Raw genomic sequence first — 26,411 nt, 5'->3', positions numbered from 1 at the left:
CGGCTGAGCCCAAGCCTCCGTTACTAATTCAAAAACGTCATTCTGGAATAATAACGAACGAACGTTGAGTTGCTTCATTGTAAGCTTATTGTATTACTGTATTAAAAGCTCACTGTAATATGTAGTTTTATGAGAGAGAGATGGTCTGACCAGTGTTGTTTTTGACAACCATCTTAGATTTAGTCTTAGTCTTAGTCTTTTGGACTAAAATGCTTCTTAGTTTTAGTCAAATTTTAGTCACTTCTATATGTGATAGTTTTAGTCCAATTTTAGTCGACGAAAAGTCAAAAAGGTTTTAGTCGACGAAAAGTCAAAAAGGTTTTAGTCTAGTTTTAGTCAAAAAAAGGGAAAAAAAGTAGTCTTTTAACAAATTAATGTAGGTCAGTAAGTATTGCTGTTGGGTAGTGTCACTTATAAGTTCTGAAAATAGCATATCTATAGTTCAACACAATGTGAGCTTCCGGATCGACTATTTTCACCAATAATTACAATAATGAAGGAATGTTTTAGAACATAAAAGACAAAAAAGGATGGAATGCTAACACGGCTTGCCATACTAGTATAGCAAAGAGTATTTAATGCTAAAACGGCTTGCCATAGCGTCAGATACTTTTTAAGTTTTAATTGGCATGCACAATAAGCGGAAATGTCATGCATTTTAAACGTCTGACGGACCACCCACTAACATTTTCGTCTATTCTCGTCTCGTCAACGAAAACTCACACACGTCTAGTCATGTTTTAGTCATCAACGAGCCATTTTTATCTCGTCATCGTCTCGTTATCGTCATGAAAAAAAGTGGCGTCAACGAAATGATTTTGTCATCGTCATCGTTGACGAAAACAACACTGGGTCTGACCGATCTTGATTACCTGCATCTGATACAGCATTCATTCTTCATATTCACAATACAGCATTAGTTTGAATCTTCACTGAGGAAAGCGTTATCTTTATCGTAACATTAATATCCTTTCATCTGTTAAGGGTGATTTCTGAAGACAGCGCTGCTCAGTTCATTTGTTAGCTGTTGTTGAAACTACAAAAGCTTTCGCTTCTAACGCGTTTATTTTTCAGTATAAAAGTCTTTACTGCTGACTTGTAAAACAGTCTCTATTGCCATCTAATGGCGGAACAATGTAACTAAAATCACAATCACGAACACACATACCAAATATATAATGTATAATAAACTATAACAACAACAGCCATCATAAAAGCTGCTAGGCAATGTAGTCAAATGTATAAAGACAGCACTTTGATATACAGTGTTGAATTTACGTAAACGTGATGAGATTTTGCCAAAACTATTTGCTCTGGAACAAACAATAATTTAATGAAACCAAAGACTGTTCGTTAGATTTAACCAAAACTAATTATATCTCATGTTTGACCACTACAGAGGCGTCAGAGCCAGCGGTAAATTCCAGAAGATCTGGCCAAGGTCAGGCGCTCTCGGGCAGTTAAACATGAGATATAATTAGTTTTGGTTAAATCTAACTGATTTATAAGTGCTGAACAGCCGGTCACGCCCTGGAGTGCACACGTCCAAAAATGTAGAATCAAATTTTCAAATAGATGTTATCTTTATTAACAAACTGCATATTAGAACTATAAACAAGTACATTCATACCTGGAATCATTTTAAATCTACATTCCGTGACACAAAAACGGTAATATTTATGAAATTGTACTAGGTTTGGGCATCAGCCATGACACTTGCTGTAAGAAGTACCACATACGGAGTGATACAATTACAAGCTGTGAAATGGCTGTTGGAGTTCTGATATTGCTCTAATATTGCACTCGAGAACCAGAAAGAACTGTTGTAGAAAGGTATAGACACACATATAAATATAGACAGTACACACACTTGTATTATGTGAACAAACTTTTATTTTCGATATGATTAATCGCGATTAATTGATTTGAAAGTACTATTTCGTAAAAATCAGGATATTCGAAATTCTCGTCTAAAATTTTTGGCTTGTTAAAAAATGCAACCTCACGTTGGGTCAATCATATTTATACACTGCCTCTGAAATTTTTGTCCATCATAAAAATGTAATCGAGTAAAAATTTGATCAAGCCAAATTTTCTGTTTTTCGCATCCAAAGCAAGCATTTTGACAAGTGTTTTGACAATTCAGAGCCGTACAAGTGAACTCCAAAATCCAGAATGAAAACCTGGCAACGCTAAGATATGACAAGTTCATCCACTTTATCTCGCAGCACAAAGCACAGAATATAAATAGAATATAAAAGCAGAAATATCATATTTTTTTATTTGGTATTGCCCTTTCAAAAGCTACAGAAGATATTTACATGTTTCCCAGATAACAAAATAAGTTAAATTTATCCTGATTGTCGAATTTCAAAAGTTTTCACCCTCTGACTCTTAATGCATTGTTTCTTCTTCTGAAGCATCAGTGAGCATTTGAACCTTCTGTAATAGTTGCATGTGAGTCCCTCAGTTGTCCTCCATGTGAAAAGATGAATCTCAAAACCATACAGTCATTGTTGGAAAACACAAAAATGCTGAAAAACTAAGAATTTGTTGGACAGTTTAACTGTTCAGGGCAAACAAGGGACTCATGACCAACTATCACTAAACAAAAAAGCACAGCTATGGATAATTCAGGTAACAACACGGTATAAGAATCAAGTGTATGTAAATTTTTGAACAGGGTCATTTTTATAAATTCAACTATTATTTTCTCTAGTGGACTATCTGTAAACATCCTTTATGTGAAATATTTTATTCAGGTCAGTACTAAATAAAAAATAACATGCATTTTGTTCGATCCCTCTTATTTTGGTCAAATAATTAACATTTTGCAGATTCTGCAAGGTTTATGTAAACTTTTGACTTCAGCTGTATATTAGTGTTAAGATTAGAGGGTGAAGAAGTCCTACTCAGACCAACACTATCCTCTTAGAGACAGGTGTTGTATGTAGGTCACATTTACCACATAGGTAAATACAAGTGGATTACTCTTGGCCAACATACCTGAGAGAGCTGTAGTAATCATGTTGAGGCAGTGTTTGTTTCAACAAGTGATTAAGCTATGAAAGGAAGGTATGAAAGTGTGTGTATAAAGAGTAATATCCTGGATTTTTTTACTGTAACTGTTGAAATACACATTTAAGTAAACATCTTAATAAGGTTCAACTAGACTAATGAACAGATGTAAAGTATGTAATCCTCTAACTTGTTCACATGGATGACTCCATACTGTACCATCCTCTTAAAGGGCCTTGCAGTTTAGTAGCAAAACCATGAAACTTTTATTAGTTTAATGCATTGCGAGACACATCAAACCACTTCTTATTTACAACCATGTATAAGAATTCAGACATGCTCATAACATAGATGCTTTAGCATTTAAAGCTTATGAATTTTTTAAAAGATGCTTCCAGGCCTTTACTCTCCTTAATACTCATTCCTTTCTGCAGGAGAAAACTTTGATCAGAGCCCCCTCAAACGGACCTTCAAGTCCAAAGTGCTTGCCCACTACCCAGAGAACATCGAGTGCAACCCATTTGACCAGGATGCTGTTAACATGGTAAGTGACTTCAGTACTTGACACTTTTAAACAGTTTGATTTACAGTTTTGATTTATTACCTCTTTTTTTCATTGTTTTATGTCATTCTTTTGCTTTGTATTATTCTATCCGTTTTGAGATTTTGTTTCATTCTTTTGTTTTGTGGTTTTGTTATTTTCGTTCTTTTGTTTTGTGCCGTTTTGTTAAATTTTTATTTTGTTTTGTATCATTCTGGTTTTGTTTTATTTGTTTTGGGTTTTGTTTATCTCATTTTGTATCAGCTTTTGTGTTTTTATTTTTGTTTTGTGGTGTTTAGTTTAATTTTCGTTTAGTTTTTTTGTCATTCTATTGTTTTGTTTTATTTGTTTTGTGTTATGTTTATTCATTTATTTTATTTTATCCTTGTTTTGTGCTTTTGTTTTTCTTGTCTTTTTTGTTTTGTTGTTTTTTGGTTGTTTTATTTAGTTTTGTTGCGTTTTGTTCATTTTCATTTTGCTTTGTATCATTCTATTGTTTTATTTGTTTTAGGTTTTGTTTATTCATATTTCAGATTTTATCATTCTTGTTTTGTGCTTTTGTTTTTTATGTCTTTGTTTTTGGTGGTTTTGTTTTGTTTTTTGTTTTGTGGCTTTGTTCCGTCATTCCATCTGTTCTGTGTCATTTTTGTTCCTACTATGTTTTTTTGTTTGTTTAATTTTTGGTTAAATTTGTTTTCTTTTTTTGTTTTGTGATTTTGTTTTGTTTCATTATTTTGTTTTGTTTCTTTCCTTTATTCTTTTGTTCTTGTTTTTTTTTTTTAGTTTTATTTATTTTGGGTTTCATTTATTCATTTTTTCTTGTATTTTATCATTCTTGTTTTGTACTTTGTTTTTGTCTGTGTTTTTTATTTTCTCTTGTTTTTTGGTTGTTTTGTTTCTTTTTTGTATTGTATTATTCTGTTGTTTTGTCGTGTTTGTTTATTTGTTTATTTCATATTTTACCATGTTTTGTGCTTTTTTTTTTTTTTTTTTTTATTTATTTATTTTTTTCATGCATTTGTTTTATGGTTTTGTTTATTTTCATTTTGTTTTGTTTCATTCTATTGCTTTGTTTTATTTGTTTTGGGTTTTGTTCATTTCATAGTTTATCATTCTTGTTTTCTGCTTAATTTTTTGTCTTTTTTGTTTTTAGTTTGAAGTGTCTTTGTGGCACATGTGCCTTTCAGTGCATGCTGAGGCTTGATGACTAGGCTGATTTTTTTTTTAACAAATCTGTCATATCCAACACATCTAAACTTGTTTGTTTTCAGTTTGCAAATAAAGGTTCCCACACACAGTCTCACTATTTCTCACATTAGTCATATGAGAGATCTGTATCTGCATTGATTTGGACTGTCAAAACTTGTACACAGACTCTCACTCACTCTGTGGTTGCATGCAGTGATCACTCGAAAGGGCTTGCATTACCGTCCCAGAGCATGCAGAGGTAACGAAAACCTCTGACCTAACGTTCCCGTGCTGCAAGGTCATTTTTTCCATTAGCAAACGTAAACGGAAGCTTGGCGGTAGTGACACCAGCATCAATTATTCAACCCAGGCTCTCTGCTTACGTCGGCATGGAAACAGCTCATTGTGCGTGTTCTCGCTCCGTAAAGGAACACCTGAAGTGTTCAGCGCTGCCAGTCGTGATGCCATCACGTCATTTGAGAGGGAAATAAACGTAATGACGTTCCCGTTGAGTCATTTTTCAAGGCCAGTCTCCTTCAAGGCAGAGGTTTGCACATAAAAATATCCACACACACATAAAAGAGCTTGAAAGACAGCTTGCAATCACAGAACTTAATTTTAATTTTGTTTTGTATCATTCTATTCTATTGTTTTGTTTTATTTGTGTTGGGTTAATTAATTTAGTTAATTCATCTAATTTTTATAATGTTTTGTGTTTTTGTTGTGTCTTTTTGTTGTTGTTTTGTTTTTTTGTGGTTTTGTTTTGAATCATTCTATTTTTATTTCATGTTTTATTCTTGTTTTGTGCTTTTTGTCATTGTCGTTTTGTTTTTTTTGGTCATTTTATTTCTTTTTTTTATTCTCTTTTTTTGGTGATTCATTTATTTCATATTTTATCATTCTTGTTTTGTGCTTTGTTTTTCTTGTGTCTGTTTTTTTTGTGGTTTTGTTTTGTTTCATTCTTTTTTGTTTTGTGGTGTTTTGTTTGTTTTCATTTTGTTTTATATCATTCTATTGTTTTTGTTTTTGGGTTTTGTTTATTCATATTCATTTTTTTATCATTCTTTTGTGCTTTTGTTTTTTGTATATCTTTTTTTGGTTGTTTTGTAGTTTTGTTTCATGTCATTCCATCTGTTTTGAGGCTTTTTTGTTATGGTTTTTTGCTTATTTTGTTTCTTTTTTGTTTTGTGATTTTTGTTTTGTTTCTTTCCTCCTTTATTCTTTTTTTTTTTTTTAATTTTCATTTTGGTTTTGTTTTATTTATTTTGGGTTTCATTTATACATTTTATTTTGTATTTTATCATTCTTGTTTTGTGCTTTTGTTTTTGTGTTTTGTCTTTTTTGAGTCAGTTTTCAAGGCCAGTCTCTTATCCGCAGAGGTTCGCACATAAAAATATCCACACATACACACACATAAAAAGTTCTTGAAAGACGGCTTGCAATCACAGAACTCCATTTCAGTTCTCAGTCCTCCAAGGCCTGGCTAAAATTCCCCCAGTGATTACTTTCATTTTTCAATTCCACCCTTGGCTAATCTTCTTTTCACTCCTGCATTCTTTTGTTCTCTGTCCTTTCTCTCCTTCTTGCCCATTTCAGACAGCACTTAAATGACACTTAATTTGATAACAAATTAAGTTACAATATTCACACTGCATGTGTGAGCAACACGGTGCTGCATAAATAGGGAAGCAGAAGTGTACCTGTAACAGAGTCAAATTTTTTTTGCCTTGCATAGTGGGAAAATGAGCTGAAAATGTACTATAAATTGATTTATCAACACAATATTTTCTCTCTTACTCTTCAGCTCTGCATGCCCAAAGGTCTGTCATTCCGAACACAGCGTGACAGTCGCACCCCACAGTTCCACTCTTTCCTCATCACGAGAGAAGACGGATCTCGCACTTATGGTTTCGTCCACACCTTCTACGAAGAGGTTACCAGCCCTCAGATCTGCTCTGCCATGCAGACGCTCCACCAGATGCACCAAGCGGAGCATAATACCTCTGCCCACAGCTGCCCTTCATCATCGTCCTCTTCCTCATCATCCTCATCCTCCTCTAGTATGGACTCTTTAGCCAGCAGCCTGGATGAAGTTGAGTCTCCCTCCTCGACGACTTCCTCACAAGCGGGCCGCAGGAGCTGTGGCTGTTCGAGCGAAGGCTACGACTCTGTTCGCGACACTCTGTATGTGTCCAAAGCTATCTGTCTAATCACGCCTATGCCCTTCATGCACGCCTGTAGACGCTTTCTGTCCCAGGTGCACCGTGCTGTCATCTCCCATCAGCCACCCCCGCTTCCTCTGGAAAGCTACATCTACAACATCCTCTATGAAGTACCTTTGCCACCGCCCGGACGCTCTTTAAAGTTCCACGGAGTGTACGAACCTGTCCTGTGCCAGAGGCCTGGTGTTGGGGAGCTGCCGCTGGCTGATTTCCCACTGAGTGAGGCCTTCCAGTTGTTGGGAGTGGAGAATCTGGTGCAGATTTTTACATGTGTCCTACTAGAGATGCAGATCCTTCTCTACTCACAAGGTAAGAAAGCTAAAATTTTAACTTAGAAAATGTGGTTTTTGTTTCATTTTTGCATTTTGTTTGATATTGGTTGTTTGAGCCTGTCTGTTCCAGATTTTTCCACTTTTTCTTGCTTTCGTTTGTTTTTGTTCATACCCCTTTGATCTTGCTTTTTGTTTCCTTCCCTTTAGTTTTTCCTGGTTTTCTTTGCTTTTGTTTGTTCCGCTTGTTTGCTTTTGTTCAGTTTTGCTTGGCTTTGTTTGCTTTTCGTTTGGCTTCGCTTTCATTTGTTTTTGGCCTTGTTTGATTTCACTTTGTTTGGTTTCACTTGTTTTTTTGTTTTGTTCCAATTTGATTGGTTGTGCATGTCTGACTTTGCTTTTATTATCATTTATTTGTTTTGTGTGGTTTCTCTTTACTTAGTTTTATCTCTTGTTTGGTTCTTAGTATTGTTTGCTTTCATTTGACTTGGTTTTGTTTGGTTGTGCCTGATTTTGTTTGCTTTCGTTTTATTTGGTTTAGTTTGTTTAGCCCATTTTATTTGGTTTCATTCAGTTTTGCTTGGTCTTGTTTGATTTTGTTTGGCTTTGCTTTCATTTGTTTTGATCTTTTTTGTTTGCTTTCATCTGTTTGGTTTTGATAGCTTTTGTTTGTTTCTTCTTGTTTTGTTTGCTTTCGTTCTTTTTGGTTTTGCCTGGTTTAATTTGCTTTCATTATTTTTTTTATTTATGCTTTTGTTTTGTTTCATTTTTGCATTTTGTTTGATATTGGTTGTTTGAGCCTGTTTGTTCGGATTTTTTTTCTTGCTTTTGTTTGTTTTTGTTCATACCCCTTTGATCTTGCTTTTTGTTTCCTTCCCTGGAAACAAAAGTTTCTCCTGGTTTTGTTTGCTTTTGTTTGTCCTGCTTGTTTTGTGTGGTTTTGTTCGGTTTTGCTTGGCTTTTTTTGCTTTCGTTTGGCTTCGCTTTCGCGTTGGCAGTGTTTCCAAACAATATATAGATTATTGTACTGTCAATTTCTAATGATTGAATGTCTTAATGCCACAATAATTTTGTGGTTTAATTAATGAAATTCAATTGTAAATGTATTAACCAATTGACAAGATCTACTTTTATATCAAGCTCACAATCTGTTTTTGTTTGAATTTGCACCCTGATGACTCAAGTCTTGACTGTATGCAGATCCGTTTATCTCTTATTTAAGCATTTAAATTTGAGTTCTGATGCTGGCAAATGCGTCTTTGTCGGGCCTTTGATGTAGAGACTGAGTGAATGTGGAGGAGCCTAATGCATATTACATTACCCTGCTGCAGCACATATGCTTTTCAGCAAACACAAGCTGATACACATGCTAATGAATTCCTCTGACTGTTCTCCTTATAAACAAATGATGAGATTTTTATGAGAAACATCTATTAATTATCACATTGCCCTGTTTTTGAAAGTCATCATACAGTGATGAGTTACCTTTCATCTAATTTAACTTCAAATTGAACCACCATCAAGATCAAGTGCCAAATGCACATAGAAAAAAATGACTTTGATGGTTCAATACAACAGATTTGCTAGCCAATTTTAGGAATTTTAACATAATTTATGGTTACTATCTTCACTGATGTGTTAGGTATCAACTAGATGATTAGCAACTAGATAATTAACTTTTATGTTGACCAAAAAAACATAAAATAGTTCACTTGCTACTGGCAAAAACAAACTTTGACACATTTTTTAATTACTACTTTGTATTGTATAATGATTCCATATGATAATTTATTTAGTCATTTAAAGTTATGTTGACTTTTGCTTGTGTTATGTATGTCTAGATTATCAGAGGCTCATGGCGGTCGCGGAGGGGATCACAACGTTGCTGTTCCCGTTCCAGTGGCAGCATGTGTATGTGCCCATCCTTCCCGCTTCTCTTCTGCACTTCCTGGACGCCCCTGTGCCGTATCTCATGGGCCTGCAGTCCAAAGAGGGCACAGACCGCTCCAAACTAGAGCTGCCTCAAGAGGTAACCTGCACAAACCTGCACATTCACACACTTTATCTCACCACAGCCACTTAGAAATCCAGTGGGCTGTTTTTTAAGAGGCTGGAGCCGGATTGGCTCATGTCGATGGATGATCTGCATATTAGAACGCCCTCAATGTCTTTAAAAAGCACCAGAGGCCTTTACTGAAAATAGCCTAACCAGTATGTAAGGCAGTCCTTGTTTCCCTCTTACTTCTTGGAGAGATACAGGTATACAGTGCTTCCATGTTCGACGTGTATCATTTGCCTCAGAGCTTTCGTTTCTTTGTGTCGTGCTGTATCAGAATTCTTAGCAGAGGTTAATTATTCATGGTTTGTCTGTCGGGATGCTGCAAGGCTTCCCCACATCCTCATCCCTAAATCCCATTTTCCGTAACCTCCACATTCAGATTCCCTGCTATGCATTCTCTTTGAAGTCAGTCTGACCCAGAAAAAAAAGACTAATGACAACGAGAGCGAGAGCGAAGGGGAACAAGAGAGGAGATGGCTCATTTTGAAAAAACAGCTTGGGTTTCCTTTTTACTGTTCATTTTTGCAGTTCCGTTTATACAAAGTATTGTTTAAAATTGTAGGGTCTGTAAGATTCTAAAATACTTTTGAAAAAGTCTATAAAATGATTTTTGATGAAGTCCAAGAGCTTTCTGACCCTGCATAGACAGCAACGCAGCTGACATGTTCAAGGCCTAGAAAGGTTGTAAGGACATCTATGTTTTTGTTTTCTTTGCACACAAAAAGTATTCTCATAGCTTCATAAAGCTATGGTTGAACTACTGATGACAAATGGACTATTTTAACAATGTCCTTACTACCTTTCTGGGCCTTGAATATGTCAGTTGCATTGCTGTCTGTGCAGGGTCAGAAAGCTCTCGGATTTCATCCAAAATATCTTAATTTGTGTTCTAAAGATGAACTAAGGTCTTAAAAGTTGACATGAGGGTGAGTAATTAATGATCTAATTTAAATTTGTGGGTTTAGTATTCCTTTAAAATGCACAGTAATATAATAAATGCAATAAAATTCTGTGATTGTTTCCATTTTGTCTTCACTTTTTCACTTTTTTTCCGCTCACCTTGTTACAGGGCATTTTAGGATTGCCTTTTCTGTAGTCATCTCTTGAGGCTAGATTCTGCTAAAATGCTGTTCTCCTCAAAAGCGTTTACTTGTCCTTGTTTCAAAACCACTTGAGGTTTTCCGATATGTCCTTGTGTAACAGCACTCTAAAGAAAGCTCACAGTGGGATTTAGTTAAATTATCATGCTTTAGCTCCTGTCTATTGTCTTTGCCCATTTGAGAACAGAATTATTCTGATCAGAAATCAATCTACATGTGCACACATTCACATTAAGGCATCTGGAAACACCTTTTTAAATAGGAAATAAATAGTGTTTTTATTTAGCCAGGTCAAACATATGCTTACCGGCCTCAATGCTTCTTTCCGACAGGCTGTCAGCGTTGTAGCCTGACAGAACGGACAGTTCTGCTTGACTGATTTATTTTTACAGCAACAAGGTCACTCTCTCACTCACTCACTCACTTACTTGAGGGCATTTTGACTGCATGAGCTGCATTGCATGTGACTGAACATCAGTGTGTCACACAGTAAGATTTCTAATGATCCACTGGATTGATTTAACCTAATTCCAGATGTTGGCTTTGGTTATTAGGTCAGTATAGCTGTTGATTTGCTATTGCAGCTTTGGGTCAATGTGTGTGTGCATGTGTTTGAGTACTGTAATTTCCCAGCAAGCATTTGTGCTTTGTTTGGCACATCACAATGTTAGTTTGTAATATAATCTTCATGTTAAAGGGTAATTTTACTTCCAGAATACATATTTCCTAATTTACTCACCCCCATGTTATCCAAGATGTTCATGTCTTTCTTTCTTCAGTCAAAAAGAAATTAAGGTTTTTGAGGAAAACAGTTCAGGATTTTTCTCCATATAGTGGACTTTAATGGGGATCAGCAGGTTTAAGGTCCAAATTGTAGTTTTAGTGCAGCTTTAAAGGGCTCTACGCGATTCCAGTCGAGGAAAAGGGCTCTTATCAAAACAAGCAAAACAATAGGCGATTTTCTAAAAAAAAAAAAAAAAAAATTAAATGTATATATATTTTTAACAAAAAATGCTCATCTTGCACTAGCTCGACACTCATTACATTGTCATGTTGGAAAGATCACACATGATGTAGACGTACCAACCCAGTTAGTTTAGTTTGCTTTCATTTGTTTTGTTCATATTCGTTTGGTTTCGTTTTCATCCTTTTTGTTTGTTTAGTTTTTATTTCTTTATTCTTTTTTATTAAATGATAAAATAAGTACAAAATATGTTTGCTTATATTTTCATTTTGTTTGGTTTCCATTGGCTTTGTTTGTTTTTGTTTGCATCCTTTTTTTATTTGTTTTTATTTCTATATTTGGTTTTATTCTATTTACTATTGCTAAATGAATAATAAATACAAAATGCTTCCTTTTTTATTGTTTCCATTGTTTGGTTTTGCCTGGCTTAGTATCTATTGTTTGTTTTTTGTTTAGTTTTTTCATATTGGTTTGGTTTTGCTTGGGCTTGTTTGCTTCTTGTTTGGTTTAATTTTAGACTGTTTGTTTTGTTTTTCTTATATTTCTATTCTGTTTTGTTTATTTTATTACTAAATAATAGTAAAATATGTTTGCTTCCATTTTCATGTGTTTGTTTTGTTTGGTTTCTTTCGCCTTTGCTTGGCTTTTTTGGCTTTCGTTTGATTTCACTTTAAAAAAATTGTCTTTTTGTTTATTTTTGTTTGGCTTTGTTTTGTTGTGCCTGGTTTCATTTGCTTTCATTTGTTTTGTTTACATTTGTTTTCGCTTGGGTTTGCTTTCATTTGCGTTTGGTTTGGTTTCATTGTCATTCGTTTTTTTTTGGTTTGTTTTTAATAATTTACTCAGCCCCATGCCATCCAATATCTTCATGTCTGTCTGTCTTCAGTTAGAAATTGAATTTTTAATTGTAATTCTTTTGAGGACAACATTTCGGGATTTTTCTCCATATAGTGGACTTCAATGGGGATCAGCGGTTTGAAGGTCCAAATTGTAGTCTTAGTGCAGCTTCAAAGGGCTCTACACGATCCCAGTCGAGGAATAAGGGTCTTATCTAGTGAAACCATCAGCCATTTTCTAAAAAGATGAGCATTTGTGGTTAAAAAGTATACAAGTTTTAAGAAAATGGCCAATCGTTTTGCTAGATAAGTCCCTTATTCCTCAGCTGGGCTCATTTAGAGCCCTTTGTAGCCGCATTGAAACTGCAGTTTGGACCTTCAACCTATTGGCTCCCATTGAAGTCCACTATATGGAGAAAAATCCTGAAATGTTTTCCTCAAAAACCTTAATTTCTTTGCAACTAAAGACAGAAAGACATGAACATATTGATATGGGGTGATATTCCTTTTAATATAGTGATTTAAAGGAGGCTATTTTTGATTAAATGTTTAACCAAGATCCAAATTTTCTGCCTTTAAAACCAAAACATACCATGCCACTCATTTTTTGTGCACTCATTTTACTTCAAAACATTTATCTGTTTGTCATTGACCCATATATGTACTCACACAAGCACAGATTTCCTTTGTCACCGCATTCTTGTTTATTGCTGCATTATACTATAAATTGAAGTGTAATTTAACAAAAATCAACCCGGTGACATTTAAACAAAAGCGCTGCACAGCAAAACTTGAACCCCTACCTTTGCAGATTTAAATGTGTGTCTTGAAGCGTAAATGTTAATTTGCATGGCTCTTTTTCTCTCCTCAGGCGAACCTGTGCTTTGTTGACATCGACAACCACTGCATTGAGCTGCCTGAAGACTTCCCTCAGTTCCCCAACAAGACCGAATTCATTCAGGAACTCACTGAGGTATTGCTAAGTTTTGGTCTGCCTCCGGAGGGGGGCAAAACCTCCCCTGAACCATCTGTCAGCACGCAGACCTTCACGCTGGAGAAGGAGCTGAAGAGCACATCTCTGAGTGAGTTAGTGGATGACAGGAGGAACGGCAACCTCGGAGGAGAGGCGCTGGACGTGCTGGAACTTCTTCAAGGAAACCCGACTCTAGAGCGGCTGCAGGCTCTGGCCAAAAGGACTGGGGTGAAAGTTGCTCGCCTGGAGGCTTTGGCTTCAGGGCAGAAGGCCGTAGGCGAGGAGAGCGTGGGAGGTAGGTCTCCTGCAGAGGAAGAGGAGCTGAGGAACGCTAAACTGAACGTGCAGCTGAGGGAGGTGTTCGCTGCTCGCTTTGCAACAATGTTTGCGGATTATGAATCGTTTGTGATTCAGAACTCGCCGGATTTGGAGTCCTGGCTGACAAACAGAGAGCAAATGCACAACTTTGACAAGGTGACAGATGTGTTACACACTTATAGACACTTGAAAAATTTCTTATAATTTACTCAACCCTATGTCATCCAACAAGTTCATGTCTGTCTTTCTTCATTGAAAGGAAATTAAAGTTTTTGAGGAAAAAATTCCAGGATTTTTCTCCATATAGTGGACTTCAATGAGGATCAGTGGATTGCTGGTCCAAATTGCAGTTTAAATACAGCGTCAAAGGGTTTTACATGAACCCAGACAAGGAATAAGGGTCTTATCTAGCGAAATGATTGGAAAGTTTATATACTTTTTAACCACAAATGCTCATCTTGCACCAGCTTGATATCACACATTATGCTGTCCTGTTGAAAAGCACAAAGCGAACGTGCAAAGAAAGTCAAACACCCTTTAAAACAACGATATTGGATTTTGAAGTTGGAAGAGAACATGATATTGAGTTTTTAGCCCTACATTACCTATTTGAACCAAAGTACACAGATGGAGAACTAACCAACTGTGACCTTTCCAGCACGACTATGTAATGCATGTCAAGCTAGTGGCAGATGAGCACTTGTGGTTAAAAAGTATATAAACTTAAACATTTTTTTAGAAATGACCAATCATTTCGCTAGATAAGATCCTTTGAAACTGCAATTTAACCCATTGATTCCTATTGAAGTCCACTATATGGAGAAAAATCCTGCAACATTTGCCTCAAAAACCTTAATTTCTTATTAGGAATGAACTAATCCTTTAATACTATATGTTTTTAGTCTAGTTTTGCCACTTTTGCTGGTCTTGTACCAAAGTTTTCATCAAAAAATTTCAGAAGGTACATCTATTTATGTTCTTTTGATTTGATTTCTCTTCAGGCCTCGTTCCTTTCCGATCAGCCAGAACCGTACTTGCCCTTCCTGTCCCATTTCATCGAAACGCAAATGTTTGCCACCTTCATCGACAACAAGATCATGTCTCAGTGGGAGGAGAAAGAACCCCTCTTACGAGTGTTTGACGGACGCATTGAGAAGGCCCGTCTCTACAATGTTCGTGCACCCAGCTTGCGCTCATCTGTTTACCAAAAATGCACTTTCCTCAAAGAGTCGGGTAAGAAACATTGAGATTTATTTTTCATAATATATATTAAGCCAAATGTATTTATTGTTTTAATACAGTTTAATGTGTTTAAGTAAACTGTTTAAGCCGTTTAAAGTATGATTTTTAACTTTCAAAACGTTGCTCAACATGTCGTTCTCTCAATGGTTTGAGACTAACCAATAGCTCTTTTTCGAAACAATATCCAGATGGGCAGATCAAAAAGTGAAAAAAACAAAAAAAGTTTATTTTACTTAGCCCAGAAATGACACTTTTCACCTTTAAAGCAACATGACATCAAAATTGTCCCTATTTACACTGTCAGTCAAAAGTTTTTGAACAATAACATTTTTAATATTTTTTTAAGAAGACTTCTGCTCATCAATTTATTTGATCCAACGTACAGCAAAACCAGTAAAATTTTGAAATATTTTTACTATTTAAAATGACTGTTTTCTATTTGAATATATTTTAAAATGTAATTTATTCCTGTGATTTCAAAGCTGAATTTTTATCATTACTCCAGTCGCATGATCCTTCAGAAACCATTCTAATATTCTGATTTGCTACCCAAAAAACATTTATTAATATTATTGTTGAAAACAGCTGAGTACAATTTTTTTCAGGTTTCTTTGATGTATAAAAAAAAAGAAATAGAAATCTTTTGTAACATTTGTAAATGACTTTCTCATCAACTTTTGATCAATTTAAAGCATCCTTGCTAAATAAAAGCAGTACTTTCTATAATATTTTTGTAAGTAAAAAGAAGTGCAAATGCCATTTCATGTTGATTCAATTTTGAGATCTTTGAAATTAGTTTACTGTTGGGTGGTTTATATTGTGTTTGGTGTTTTTCTTGTCTCTATAAAAAGATTCGGAAATGATTGTGTTTTGCTGCATTGCTAATTTTATGCCTTGCTGAGTTTTGTGCAATCACATCCACAGCAGAGCACCTTTCATCATTCGTTTTTCTGAACCAATGGTTATTCCCCCATCACTGCTCTGTCACTACAAATTGTATATTTCAATTTTAATGAACCCTGTAAGAAAAAAAATCACTGCTGCTTATTTGCCGAGATGATTATAGAGAGTGACAGTTCAAGAGGGCGGCTGAGGGGCCGAGGAGACGGAGGGAGGGGTAAAGAAAGCAGAAGTGGTTAAAAAATGAGGAGAGGAGCACAGAGTGAAAGAACTGAAGAGTGTGTCCTCAAATGAGTCATATGAATGGAGCGCTTTTGAAAGGCTGCCAAATGCTGAAAAGAAAAGAACGGGTGCCTGGCGCTGTATTGTGCCATCTTGGGAAGCCTGTGTGTATGTGTGCTGAATATTGTTGAGTGTGCATCTGCACGCTAAGCCCTCAGTACCATTGTTAGGCCAATAACCTCTTGTCACGCTGTAGGTCACTACTGGAAGATGGATACTGCTGTTCTGGGTTAAAAAATGTGCTTCTAAAATAGCACACTGCCCACAGATGCCCTATAAGACATGCACGTTATCGAAAACAAAATGCATTATGGAAGTAACATTGATTGTTTTATGCTAGGCAGTAAACAAGTCTCAAGCTGTCACGACACAATGCATGACCCCTCTCCCTCGATCTGTGTTTGTCCTCTCCAGCCCAGGCCATAGAGCAACGGCTGAGAAAGATCGACCACACAGCTATCCATCCTCATTTGCTAGATATGAAGATTGGCCAAGGAAAATACCAGCAGGGCTTCTTCCCCAAACTACAGGCTGATGTGCTCGCCACAGGGCCTACCAACAACAAGTGAGTCCTCTTTATGGCACATGACACTAATATGAGAGATTGACAATTTAGTGTGGAGCATGTAACACTTCAGTGTCAATAATAATTTAAAAGCTCTGTTTTTAACTACAACAGATGCTGCAGTCCATCTGTTTTTAGTTGCACTTCTATATTCAAGCGTTAAAAATAATTTATTATTGTTTATTTATTTACAGCTAAAGTCAGAAGTTTACATACACCTTGCAGAATCTGCAAATTATTTTACCAAAATAACAGGGATGATACAAAATGCATGTTTTATATTTAGTACTGACCTGAATAAGATATTTCACATAAAAGTCCACAAGAGAAAAGAATAGTTGAATTTATAAAAATTTCTCTGTTCAGAAGTTTACGTACATTTGATTATGAATACTGTGTTGTTACCTGAATGATCCACAGCTGTTTTTTGTTTAGGGATAGTTGTTCATTTGTCCCTTGTCCCACAAATTCTTTGGTTTTTCAGCATTTTCAACAATGACTGTATGATTTTGAGATCCATCTTTTCACACTGAGGACAATGGAGGGACACATATGGGACTATTACTGAAGGTACAAACACTCACTGATGCTTCAGAAGGAAACATGCGATGCATTAAGAGCCAGAGGAAAAAACATTTTAAATTTAAAGATCAGGGTAAATTTGACCTTTTTTTTCTGAATTTTGTCTTCTGGGGAACATGTAAGTATCTTCTGTAGCTTCTGAAGGGCAGTACTAAATAAAAAAATATGATATTTAGGCAAAATAAGAAAAATGCACACACTTTCATTCTGTCAAATTTACCCTGATCTTTAAATTCAAGAAGTTTTTTCCCTCTGGCTCTTAATGCATCGTTTTTTTTTCTTCTCAAGCATTAGTAAGCGTTTCAACCTTCTGTAATAGTTTCATATGAGTGCCTCAGTTGTCTTCAGTGTGTAAAGATGGATCTCAAAATTATACAGTCATTGTTTGAAAGGGTTCAAATACACATATGTTAAAAAACCAAAGAATTGTGGGACCTGAATGACTTTTCTGAAGAAGAGCAGGCAGTTTAACTGTTTAGGACAAAAAAGGGGCTCACAAACAACTATCATTAAAACCAAAACCAAAAAAACACAGTATTAAGAATCAAGTGTATGTAAGTGTAAATTCAACTTATTTTCTCTTATGGACTATATGTAAACATCTTTTGAGTGAAATATCTTATTCAGGTTAGTACTAAATAAAAAATAACATGTATCATGTATCATCCCTCTTATGCAAATTCTGCAAGGTGTATGTAAACTTTTGACTTCCACTGTATTTATCTGTCTTTACATTTACTTTGTGACGTGAAAAAAAACATTAAAGTGAACTCATTAAAGCTTGTATCAGTCTGTGGGATAGTCTAAAAAGCAACCCTCTGATCAGGTGGTCCAATCGCACATGCTCGACTCAGCGCAGAGTGGACCGACACAGACAACACAACGACCATCTTGTGCTGGATAATGACCTCAAAGAGGTGAGACTCAAACTTTTCTTCTTCTTCAGCCTCTCTTTCTCTTTTTCTTTTCATCTTCTGTGTGCAGCCATTGATTAGCACAGACGTTTTATGTAATTCCTCCCATCTTGAGTGTTTTTACTTAATCCATCTCTTTTATACTGGTGCTTTCATATGGCCTCATTTGTCAGATGGTAGATAAAGCTGATTGTTGGCAGATTTACAAAGTAAATAAAAGGTAGCTCATCCAAAAATGATAATTCTGTCTTCTTTCCCTCATGTTTCAAACCCGTAAGACTTTCTTTCTTTCATTTAACACAAAGGAAGAACTTCTGAAAACCATGCAATTACGATAAAAGCTGTGAAAAACACCACTCTCTAAAATTTGCTGGGTTAAAAACAAAAAATGGGTCATTTTGACCCAGTGGTTAAGTTAAATGTTTAACACGGCCTTCTAGGTAGTTTTATTTTACTCAACTGTTTTTTAAAAAATGTCTGTATTTCTTGCTTAAAATAAACCCAAATTAAATTGGAAATAAAGATTTATTAATGTTCAATACATTAACATTTAATAATAAGTTGAATAAATTAACATGTTTAAATAGTTTATTAAGAAATGTTCACCTTTTAATTATTGCTGATGGCTGTAGTAATTATCTGTCTGGGTTTCATCCTAACCAACTAACCAAAAGGCTGGGTTAAACATTTAAAACATTTAGAAATATAGTTTGTCCTTATTTCATCCAGTGCTAGGTTGTTTTTAACCCAGCATTTTTAATAAAATGCTTTTTATTATAGTAACTGAAATAAAGCTAAAATAAAATATAAATATTAGATGAAAAGATTAAGCTTAAATAACCTTGGGAAAATTATTATTTAGTTAGATGCCAAGGCAACATATCTAAAAATTAATTAAAAATTAAAGCTACAGATGAAAGTATATATAATTTGTAACAATGATAAAAGCACACAAATAAAAATAAAAATGAAAGGTGACTCAAAATATTAATAAATACAATAATGTTACATAAATACCGCTAAAATAACTCATGTAGTATATAAAATTGTCATTTACTGATAAATAACCGAGAGCCAAATCTCTGAATGAATAATTCAGAACAGCTGTGTAAATAAAATTAGTTGATGAATTTAGTTTTTTCACTCAAAAACAGTGATTTATACAGGTATTAGACATTGCTACGTATCTCATGAACGCGTCATAGAAACAGCAAGATTTTCTACATAATTTTACGTCAACTATTACTTACAAATATGATAATGAACAGTAATTCTACATAAATCACAGATTCGTGATGTCTGAATCACATAAATGGTCCACAGGGCTGTAAGTGATTTACATGTCATTTGACTTGTAAATGGCTCCTGATGAATCATGCTTAATGCAAAGGCCACTTGGGCTTTTTGTGAGTCTGTCTGTTCTCAGTTCTTCATTTGTCTCCATTTTCTTACTTCTGAGCTTGCTTTTTCTTTCTCAAGTGTCTTCTGGCTTTTTTCTTGTCTGATTGCCTCGCCTTCATGTGCATGCTGCTTTTTTTCTTTCCTTTTCTATTGTTTCTTCATGGTTTCTGTGTGCGTTTGTATGCTGTGTGGGCCGTACCACCTCACGGCAGGTGGAGGGGTGTTTGCTCCTGCAGAACTCTATGGCTTTCTGGGAGTGGGATAAGGCGCCACCCCCACCTATTAAACCGCCTAAAAAGTCCTTCTCGGCCTGCTGTCTGGTATGTGGAGGCCTGCCATTATATGACCGACTTAAAACATTCCTAACATGCCCTTTAACAAACACCTCCCAGATGTCGGAATTCCTCAAAGCCCCTCCCTTCAGACACACAGTGACCTTTGATCTCTGCTGCACACAATCCTTCCCCTGGATATTCCCACACGATCTTATAAACCGGAGTTTTAGAATTGTGTGTTTACTGACCCAGTCACTCAGCAGTCCTAAATCCCACAGGACCCTGAAACAAAGAATAAAATCCTATGCTTTGTAATCAACCCCCTGTTGTAGCTCAGTTTATCTTGTTTTTTCCTTTAAAGAGAATGTATTGATGCAAATAAAAACTTTTTAACAGATGCTTGATTCAAACAAGCAAGGTGTATTTAAAGCTTTCTAAATGTGTTTGGTTTCTTAAATGTTTGTGTCGTGATGTCTTTGTGTAGAAGTACATGCAGGAGGCCCGTAACCTGGGGAAGAACCTGAGACAACCCAAACTATCAGACCTGTCCCCTGCGGTCATCGCTCAGACCAACTGGAAGTTTGTGGAGGGTTTACTGAAAGAATGCAAAATGAAGGTCAGCATGAGTTTAGATGAAAGTAGTGTGTGTGTGTGTGTGTGTGTGTGTGTGTACCTGGTATTCATCACGTTGTGGGGACCAAATGTCCCTACAAGGATAGGAATACCAGTAGATTTTGACCTTGTGGGGACATTTCTCAGGTCCCCATGAGGAAACAGGCTTATAAATCATGCACAATGAGTTTTTTTGATGAAGTAAAAGTGTGCACAATCTCCTGTGAGGGCTAGGTTTAGGTGTAGGGTAGGTGTAGGGCGATAGAAAGTATGGTTTGTACAGTATAAAAACCATTACGCCTATGGAATGTCCCCATAAAACATGTAAACCCAACGTGTGTGTGTGTGTGTTAACAGAGTTCCCATTGTCATGGAAAACTTGGAAATTAGGGATGCTGGTTATCAGGGTATTTTTTTTTTTTTTTTTTAATTTTTTGACATTGACTAAATTGGCTGTTATATATGTTAATTTCACGCTTTTTCATGTTCAGTTACATTTGTTGTGATCTCTTAAAGAGCACTTAAAATTCGATAAAACTTAACAACTAAAATGTTTTTAAATTCTTAGTTTTTAGCAAATCTTTAAATGAATGTCCATTTTTGATACTGTACGTTAAAATATTGTGATGCTTAAATGTACCAGCATTTAGTGTTTTAAATATTTTCTTTAAACAATAAAAAATATGTAATTTTTTTTTTAATGACAAAATTGTATAGAAACATAATATTGGCTGTTTACTGGTTATTGGACAAGGGGTTAAAAATTAGTGATGGGAATAACGGCGCTATAAATAAACGGCGTTTACTTTTTTCAGTAACGAGTAATCAAACCAATTACTGTTTCCCCCGTTACAACGCCGTTACCGTTACTGACAATAAAATGCGCGTTACTATAACTGAGAACACTGAAGCGGTTTTCATGCGAGCAGCGTCTCTCTCAGCCATAGGACCTCTCTTTCTCTGGGGCGGGACACATAACCAGTGATGATGATTGGTGTGTCTGTAAACGTGGTGTAACTGAGAACACAATGATTGGCTTAGATTGAGTAAATTTCAATTGTTTGCCAATCAGAGGCAGAGTAGTGCAGGTGCACACGCACGGTCAGTCGCACACACCAACATCTACAACATCACAACGATGGCAAGTCCAACAAGTTCAAACGTAGCTTTTGCAAACTGGAAGTATAAGCACTACTTTTCCCTCGCTGAGGTGAAAGGCAAAAATATTTATGTAACATGCAACATTATGCCCAGGAAAAATGAGTCTCTCTGCTTCGGTGACAAGTAATTTTTATCTACTGAAGCACCTCACATCGTCACATGCCGTCACAAAATTAGTGGCTAAGAACGCAGGTGATAACGATATTTAAAGTTCTAAAGCATCTATTGTGCTTTATTTTTTTAATCAGCTAGACATTATTCTTTATATAGAGTAGAATTTAAAGGGATAGCTCACCCAAAAATGAAAATTACCCCATTAATTACTCACGCTCTAGCCATCTTAGGTGTATGTGACTTTCTTCTTTCAGGCGAATACAATCTGAGTTATATTAAAAAAAGGCCTGGCTCTTCCAAGCTTTATGGCAGTGAATGGCTGGTAAGATTTTGAAGTCCAATAAAGTGCACCCATCTATCATAAAGTACTCCACATAGCTTTGTGGGTTAATAAAGGCCTTAAGTGAATCGATGCATTTGTGTAAGAAAAATATTTAAACTGTAATCTCTAACTTCTGCTAACTGTCATACGCTCAAAGTTTTAAAACAACAAAACAAAAAACGCATTGATTCACTTTAGAAGGCCTTTATTAACCCTCCAGAGCCATGTGGAGCACTTCTCATAATGGATGGATGCACTTTATTGGACTTCTATTAGACAATTGAATATCAACAGCCATTCAATGCCATTATAAAACTTGGAAGAGCCAGGGCATTTTTAAATAAAGCTCTGACTGTACTTGTCTGGAAGAAGAAAGTCATTAAATCATGCCAGTAAGTCAGTAAATCATGGGGTAATTTTCTTTTTGGGTGAACTATCCCTTTAATGCAAGCCACTGTCATACCATCAGTCTGTTGGGAGTCTCACTGGAGACCGTTGTAAACTAATAAGTATAATTGCATGCATTTATTAATTCAAAAGCTTGATACTTAACATACTAATGGAAATCTGCTTTAGCAATTTCTGTGTAATGCTTTTTAAAATCCATATCACGTAGAAGTCATGGAACTGCTTTGGTCAAGAAGTGTGGGAACCAGGATCTTAGTATATAAGTATAATTACTAGTCTGACCCATTTGTCTGCTGCATTAAAGACTTTAGACTCAATCAAGATTGAAATGTCTGGTATGTTGTTTTTAACGATGTTAATCAATGGATGTTCAGACCAAGCGTATGTTGGTGGAGAAAATGGGCAGAGAGGCTGTTGAACTGGGACATGGAGAGGCAAACATTACTGGCCTGGAGGAGAACACGCTCATAGCCAGTCTGTGTGACCTCCTGGAGAGAATATGGAGCCACGGTCTACAGGTCAAACAGGTGAGACACAGACAAATATAATGTGAAATGTACTTCACATTAAAGCACATAGAAACACAACCTAACACTGGGATTTATTGTATGCTGTCTTCCTGGTTTACAGGGAAAGTCTGCACTGTGGTCTCATTTATTGCACTACCAGGCGAGAGAAGAGAAAATCGAACAGCTGTCAGAGTCTCCAGGTAAAAAAAAAAACTTTCTCATAAATACAAATGTGACCCTGAACCACAAAACCAGCATTAAGTAGTATTTGTATATTTGTAGCAATAGCCAACAATACATTGTATGGGTCAAAATTATTGATTTTTTTTTTTATAATTAGGATATTGAGAAAAGATCTTGTTCCACAAACATATACTGTAAATATATTAAAACTTAATTTGTGATTATTAATCTGCATTGCTAAGAACTTCATTTGGATCATTTTAGAGGCGATTTTCTTAATATTTAGATTTTTTTGCACCCTCAGATTACAGATTTTCAAATAGTTGTATCTTGGTCAAATATTGTCCTATCCTAACAAACCATACATCAACGGAAAGCTTATTTATTTATAGAAATTGAGCTTTATGACTGGTTTTGTGGTCCAGGGTCACATATGAGTAACGACACAAGTCACTGTTCAAATTCTAGAACGACTTTCAAGGGAGTTAGTTTCTGCAAGGCTGCATTTAGCTGAGGTTCATCTCACACAAGGTAAATTGTCTTTTGGCGCCTCTAGCACAGTTAGGTAAACTCAATTATGTAAAAACTAAATACCAAACTATGTTTGTGATGCATTTGTCATATGGAAATCTATTAAAAAATGATTAGAGGAGTATTTGATAAAGTACTTGTCATGCTTTGTATGCTTGATACTGATTGCAAGTGTGTTATTGCTAACAATAACATTATACACAATCATATTAAAGTTAAATATAGTTGTACACAAAAAAACAATATGTCCCAAATAATTCGTTTTACCTTGTTTTAAGGAAGTTCAAGACCTAATTAAGTTGTAAACATGTTCAGTTCATTTTTAAATTGCTTGGGGATTCTCATAGAAGTACTGAAAGGGATATATGTGACGCTTGACCACAAAACAAGTCTTAACCCTTGTGCGCTCCTCGGTCATTTCTGACCGGAACATTTTACATTTAAATTTTTTAAAAATCACAGCTTCATCGGAATGATATGAAACTTGGTGACTTTTATGGCACTGGGAATGTGAACACAGAAAAAAAATTACGACATCATTCGAAAAGGCTAAGTGGGCGTAAAAAAAAATAGTCACACTCATGCTCTTCGGTCAGAAATGACCGACCATAGGAAATGAATGGGAAAAAGACAAAAACACAGCAATTCAGAGATTAACTGTGTGCACAATCGACAAATCAGACACAAAACTAAAAAAAAGTACACAGCAGTGAAGGGATGATACTATAAAACATCAGGAGTGTGATTTAGACACATCCAGTCACACACAGACGCGCGCACACACACACTTATACACACACACATCAATAAAACTACTGTGTCTGTAATAGAGCAAACGTTTGAGAATATGTGAAATCCATTCAATAATTCAGTCATAATGCAGAAAAAGCTCACAGCAGTGAAGTGGTGACACTCTAAAACATCAAGACTGAAAAATAAACACACACACACGCACAAACACGCACACACACACATGCAAACACACATCTATAAACTGCTGTCTGTAACAAAGCAAAGTTTTAGGAGTACAGTATGTCAAATTAATTCAATAATTCAGTAACAATGCAGAAAAAAGCTCAGAGCAGTGGGCAAAACTGACACACACTGGAAATTAATTTGAAATCTGCAGTAAACAGTGATGAGAAGCAAGCACTGCCTCTTGGGTTTGTCAGTGCAGTGCCGTTTAGGATTGACTATAATCATAATGCAAAAATTAATTTGAAATCATTATTTATAAGAAGAAAATATCTAAAACTTCACAAAAAGTACTCTTTGAGAATGTCTGAATATATTTTAAAGTCCATTACTTATTATATAAGTAAGCAATTATGTCTAAAACAAATTGGGAATTCACTAGCATCTCTATTGATGTCTATACAGGCCTCTAGTGGTTACACTGTGAAATTGCTTATTTTTCTTCCTGTGCTCCCACCAGGTGGTGCTAATCTGTCTTCAAAAAATTGATTTGGAAGGCCTATACTCTATTTTAATCTGAAATACTGCATTCATTGAAAAATAATTTTTAAAAATTAGGATTTTTAATTTTTTTTCTATTTTCAGTGGAAAAAATAGATCATAATTATTGCATAAATAATCATTAGTACCATAAAATTCTCTAAAATTACAAAGGAAAAAAGAAAAAATATTATGGAACAAAAATATATTAGATTGGTTTTACTGAAGAAAAAAAAAAGTTACATTTCAGGTGTCCGGTCACTTTTGACCGTGAGGAGTATGAGTGTGACTCCCAAATGAGGAGCGCACAAGGGTTAAGTAGCACAGGTATATTTGTAGTATATTGTATGGGTCAAAATTATTATTTTTTTCTTTTTTAATGCCAAAAATCATTAGGATATTAAGTAAAGATCATGGTCCATGAAGATCTTTTGTACATTTTCTTACATAAATATATCAAAACTTAATTTTTGGTTAGTAACATGCATTGCTAAGAACTTCATTTGGACAACTTTAAAGGTGATTTATTTCAGTATTTGGATTTTTTTTGCACCTTAGATTCCAGGTTTTCAAATAGTTGTGCATCGGCCAAATATTGTCCTATCCAAATATAAATGGAAAGATTATTTATTCAGCTTTCAGATGATGTATAAATCTCAATTTCAAAAAGTTGTGGTCCAGGGTCACACAAAATCTATTTTTCATGTTCCTAATTGCTATTTCAAATTAGATTTTGAGTTTGCGTAGTTAGAAGGGTTTGTGTTCATGTATACAGTATGTCTAGAGTATTTTCAGGCCTAACACATCTACATGCTAAGTATGCTAACAGCGCCTCATGCGATTTTCTTACTACAAAAACTGCTCTTTTTAAGTGCTAACACTTTTTTTATGCTCCATAGTGTCTAATAGCCAGGAAAAACGGAAGCCGGAGTCCAGTGTTGGTCTTCCTGCATTACGTGTATCAGTCATACAGGATATGAGGTGTGTTGATTGCCTGAGGACAGTCAAATGTTGTACACAGTAGTGCATATTGCATTGTTTTAGTTGTGTAACAATTTGTTTTTTAAAAAAGAGACGTTCTGTTGCTTGCAGCCTCTTCAACCCACATACAGTGAATTAAACTATTTGTCTTTCTTCATCATCCCTTCTCTTTTGACTTCTCAGACACATCCAGAGCATGGGCGAGATTAAAACCGATGTAGGTCGAGCACGTGCCTGGATCCGTCTGTCCCTGGAGAAAAAACTACTTTCCCAGCATCTCAAACAGCTGCTGTCTAACCAGGCCTTAACCAAGTACGTACAATAACGAACACACATCCATACTCCCATCTACACTCACACACACACCTGCAGTCTTTCAGACTCCCACATACACACCAAAAAACTCATCACAAGAGTTTCTGAGTGACACATACAAGCACACACATGCTGACCTGTTTCAAGTAAGTGCACCTGTTATTAAGCATG

General features: G+C 35.6%; 1 protein-coding gene across 6 annotated transcripts in view; it reads left to right on the top strand.

The window, feature by feature from the left end:
* Window positions 1-26,411, top strand: part of dennd5b (DENN/MADD domain containing 5B) — a 56,498-nt gene that overhangs the window by 21,890 nt on the left and 8,197 nt on the right. For 3 of the 6 annotated variants that reach the window (XM_073838781.1, XM_073838780.1, XM_073838779.1), the window contains 13 exons: window positions 3,453-3,562; window positions 6,552-7,278; window positions 9,080-9,267; window positions 13,069-13,644; window positions 14,490-14,721; window positions 16,327-16,477; window positions 17,886-17,976; window positions 19,587-19,694; window positions 20,134-20,265; window positions 22,641-22,793; window positions 22,897-22,975; window positions 25,844-25,925; window positions 26,109-26,237. In XM_073838781.1, coding sequence (XP_073694882.1) covers window positions 3,453-3,562; window positions 6,552-7,278; window positions 9,080-9,267; window positions 13,069-13,644; window positions 14,490-14,721; window positions 16,327-16,477; window positions 17,886-17,976; window positions 19,587-19,694; window positions 20,134-20,265; window positions 22,641-22,793; window positions 22,897-22,975; window positions 25,844-25,925; window positions 26,109-26,237 — 2,758 coding nt within the window. The remainder of the gene's footprint in view (window positions 1-3,452; window positions 3,563-6,551; window positions 7,279-9,079; window positions 9,268-13,068; window positions 13,645-14,489; window positions 14,722-16,326; window positions 16,478-17,885; window positions 17,977-19,586; window positions 19,695-20,133; window positions 20,266-22,640; window positions 22,794-22,896; window positions 22,976-25,843; window positions 25,926-26,108; window positions 26,238-26,411) is intronic. The other 3 variants (XM_073838784.1, XM_073838783.1, XM_073838782.1) reach the window with 1 other exon arrangement.

This window comes from Garra rufa, chromosome 4 (assembly GCF_049309525.1).
Source record: "Garra rufa chromosome 4, GarRuf1.0, whole genome shotgun sequence".
Classification (NCBI taxonomy): domain Eukaryota; kingdom Metazoa; phylum Chordata; class Actinopteri; order Cypriniformes; family Cyprinidae; genus Garra; species Garra rufa.
The sequence above is the reverse complement of the archived record's forward strand: the minus strand, read 5'-3'. Positions and strand labels throughout refer to the sequence as shown.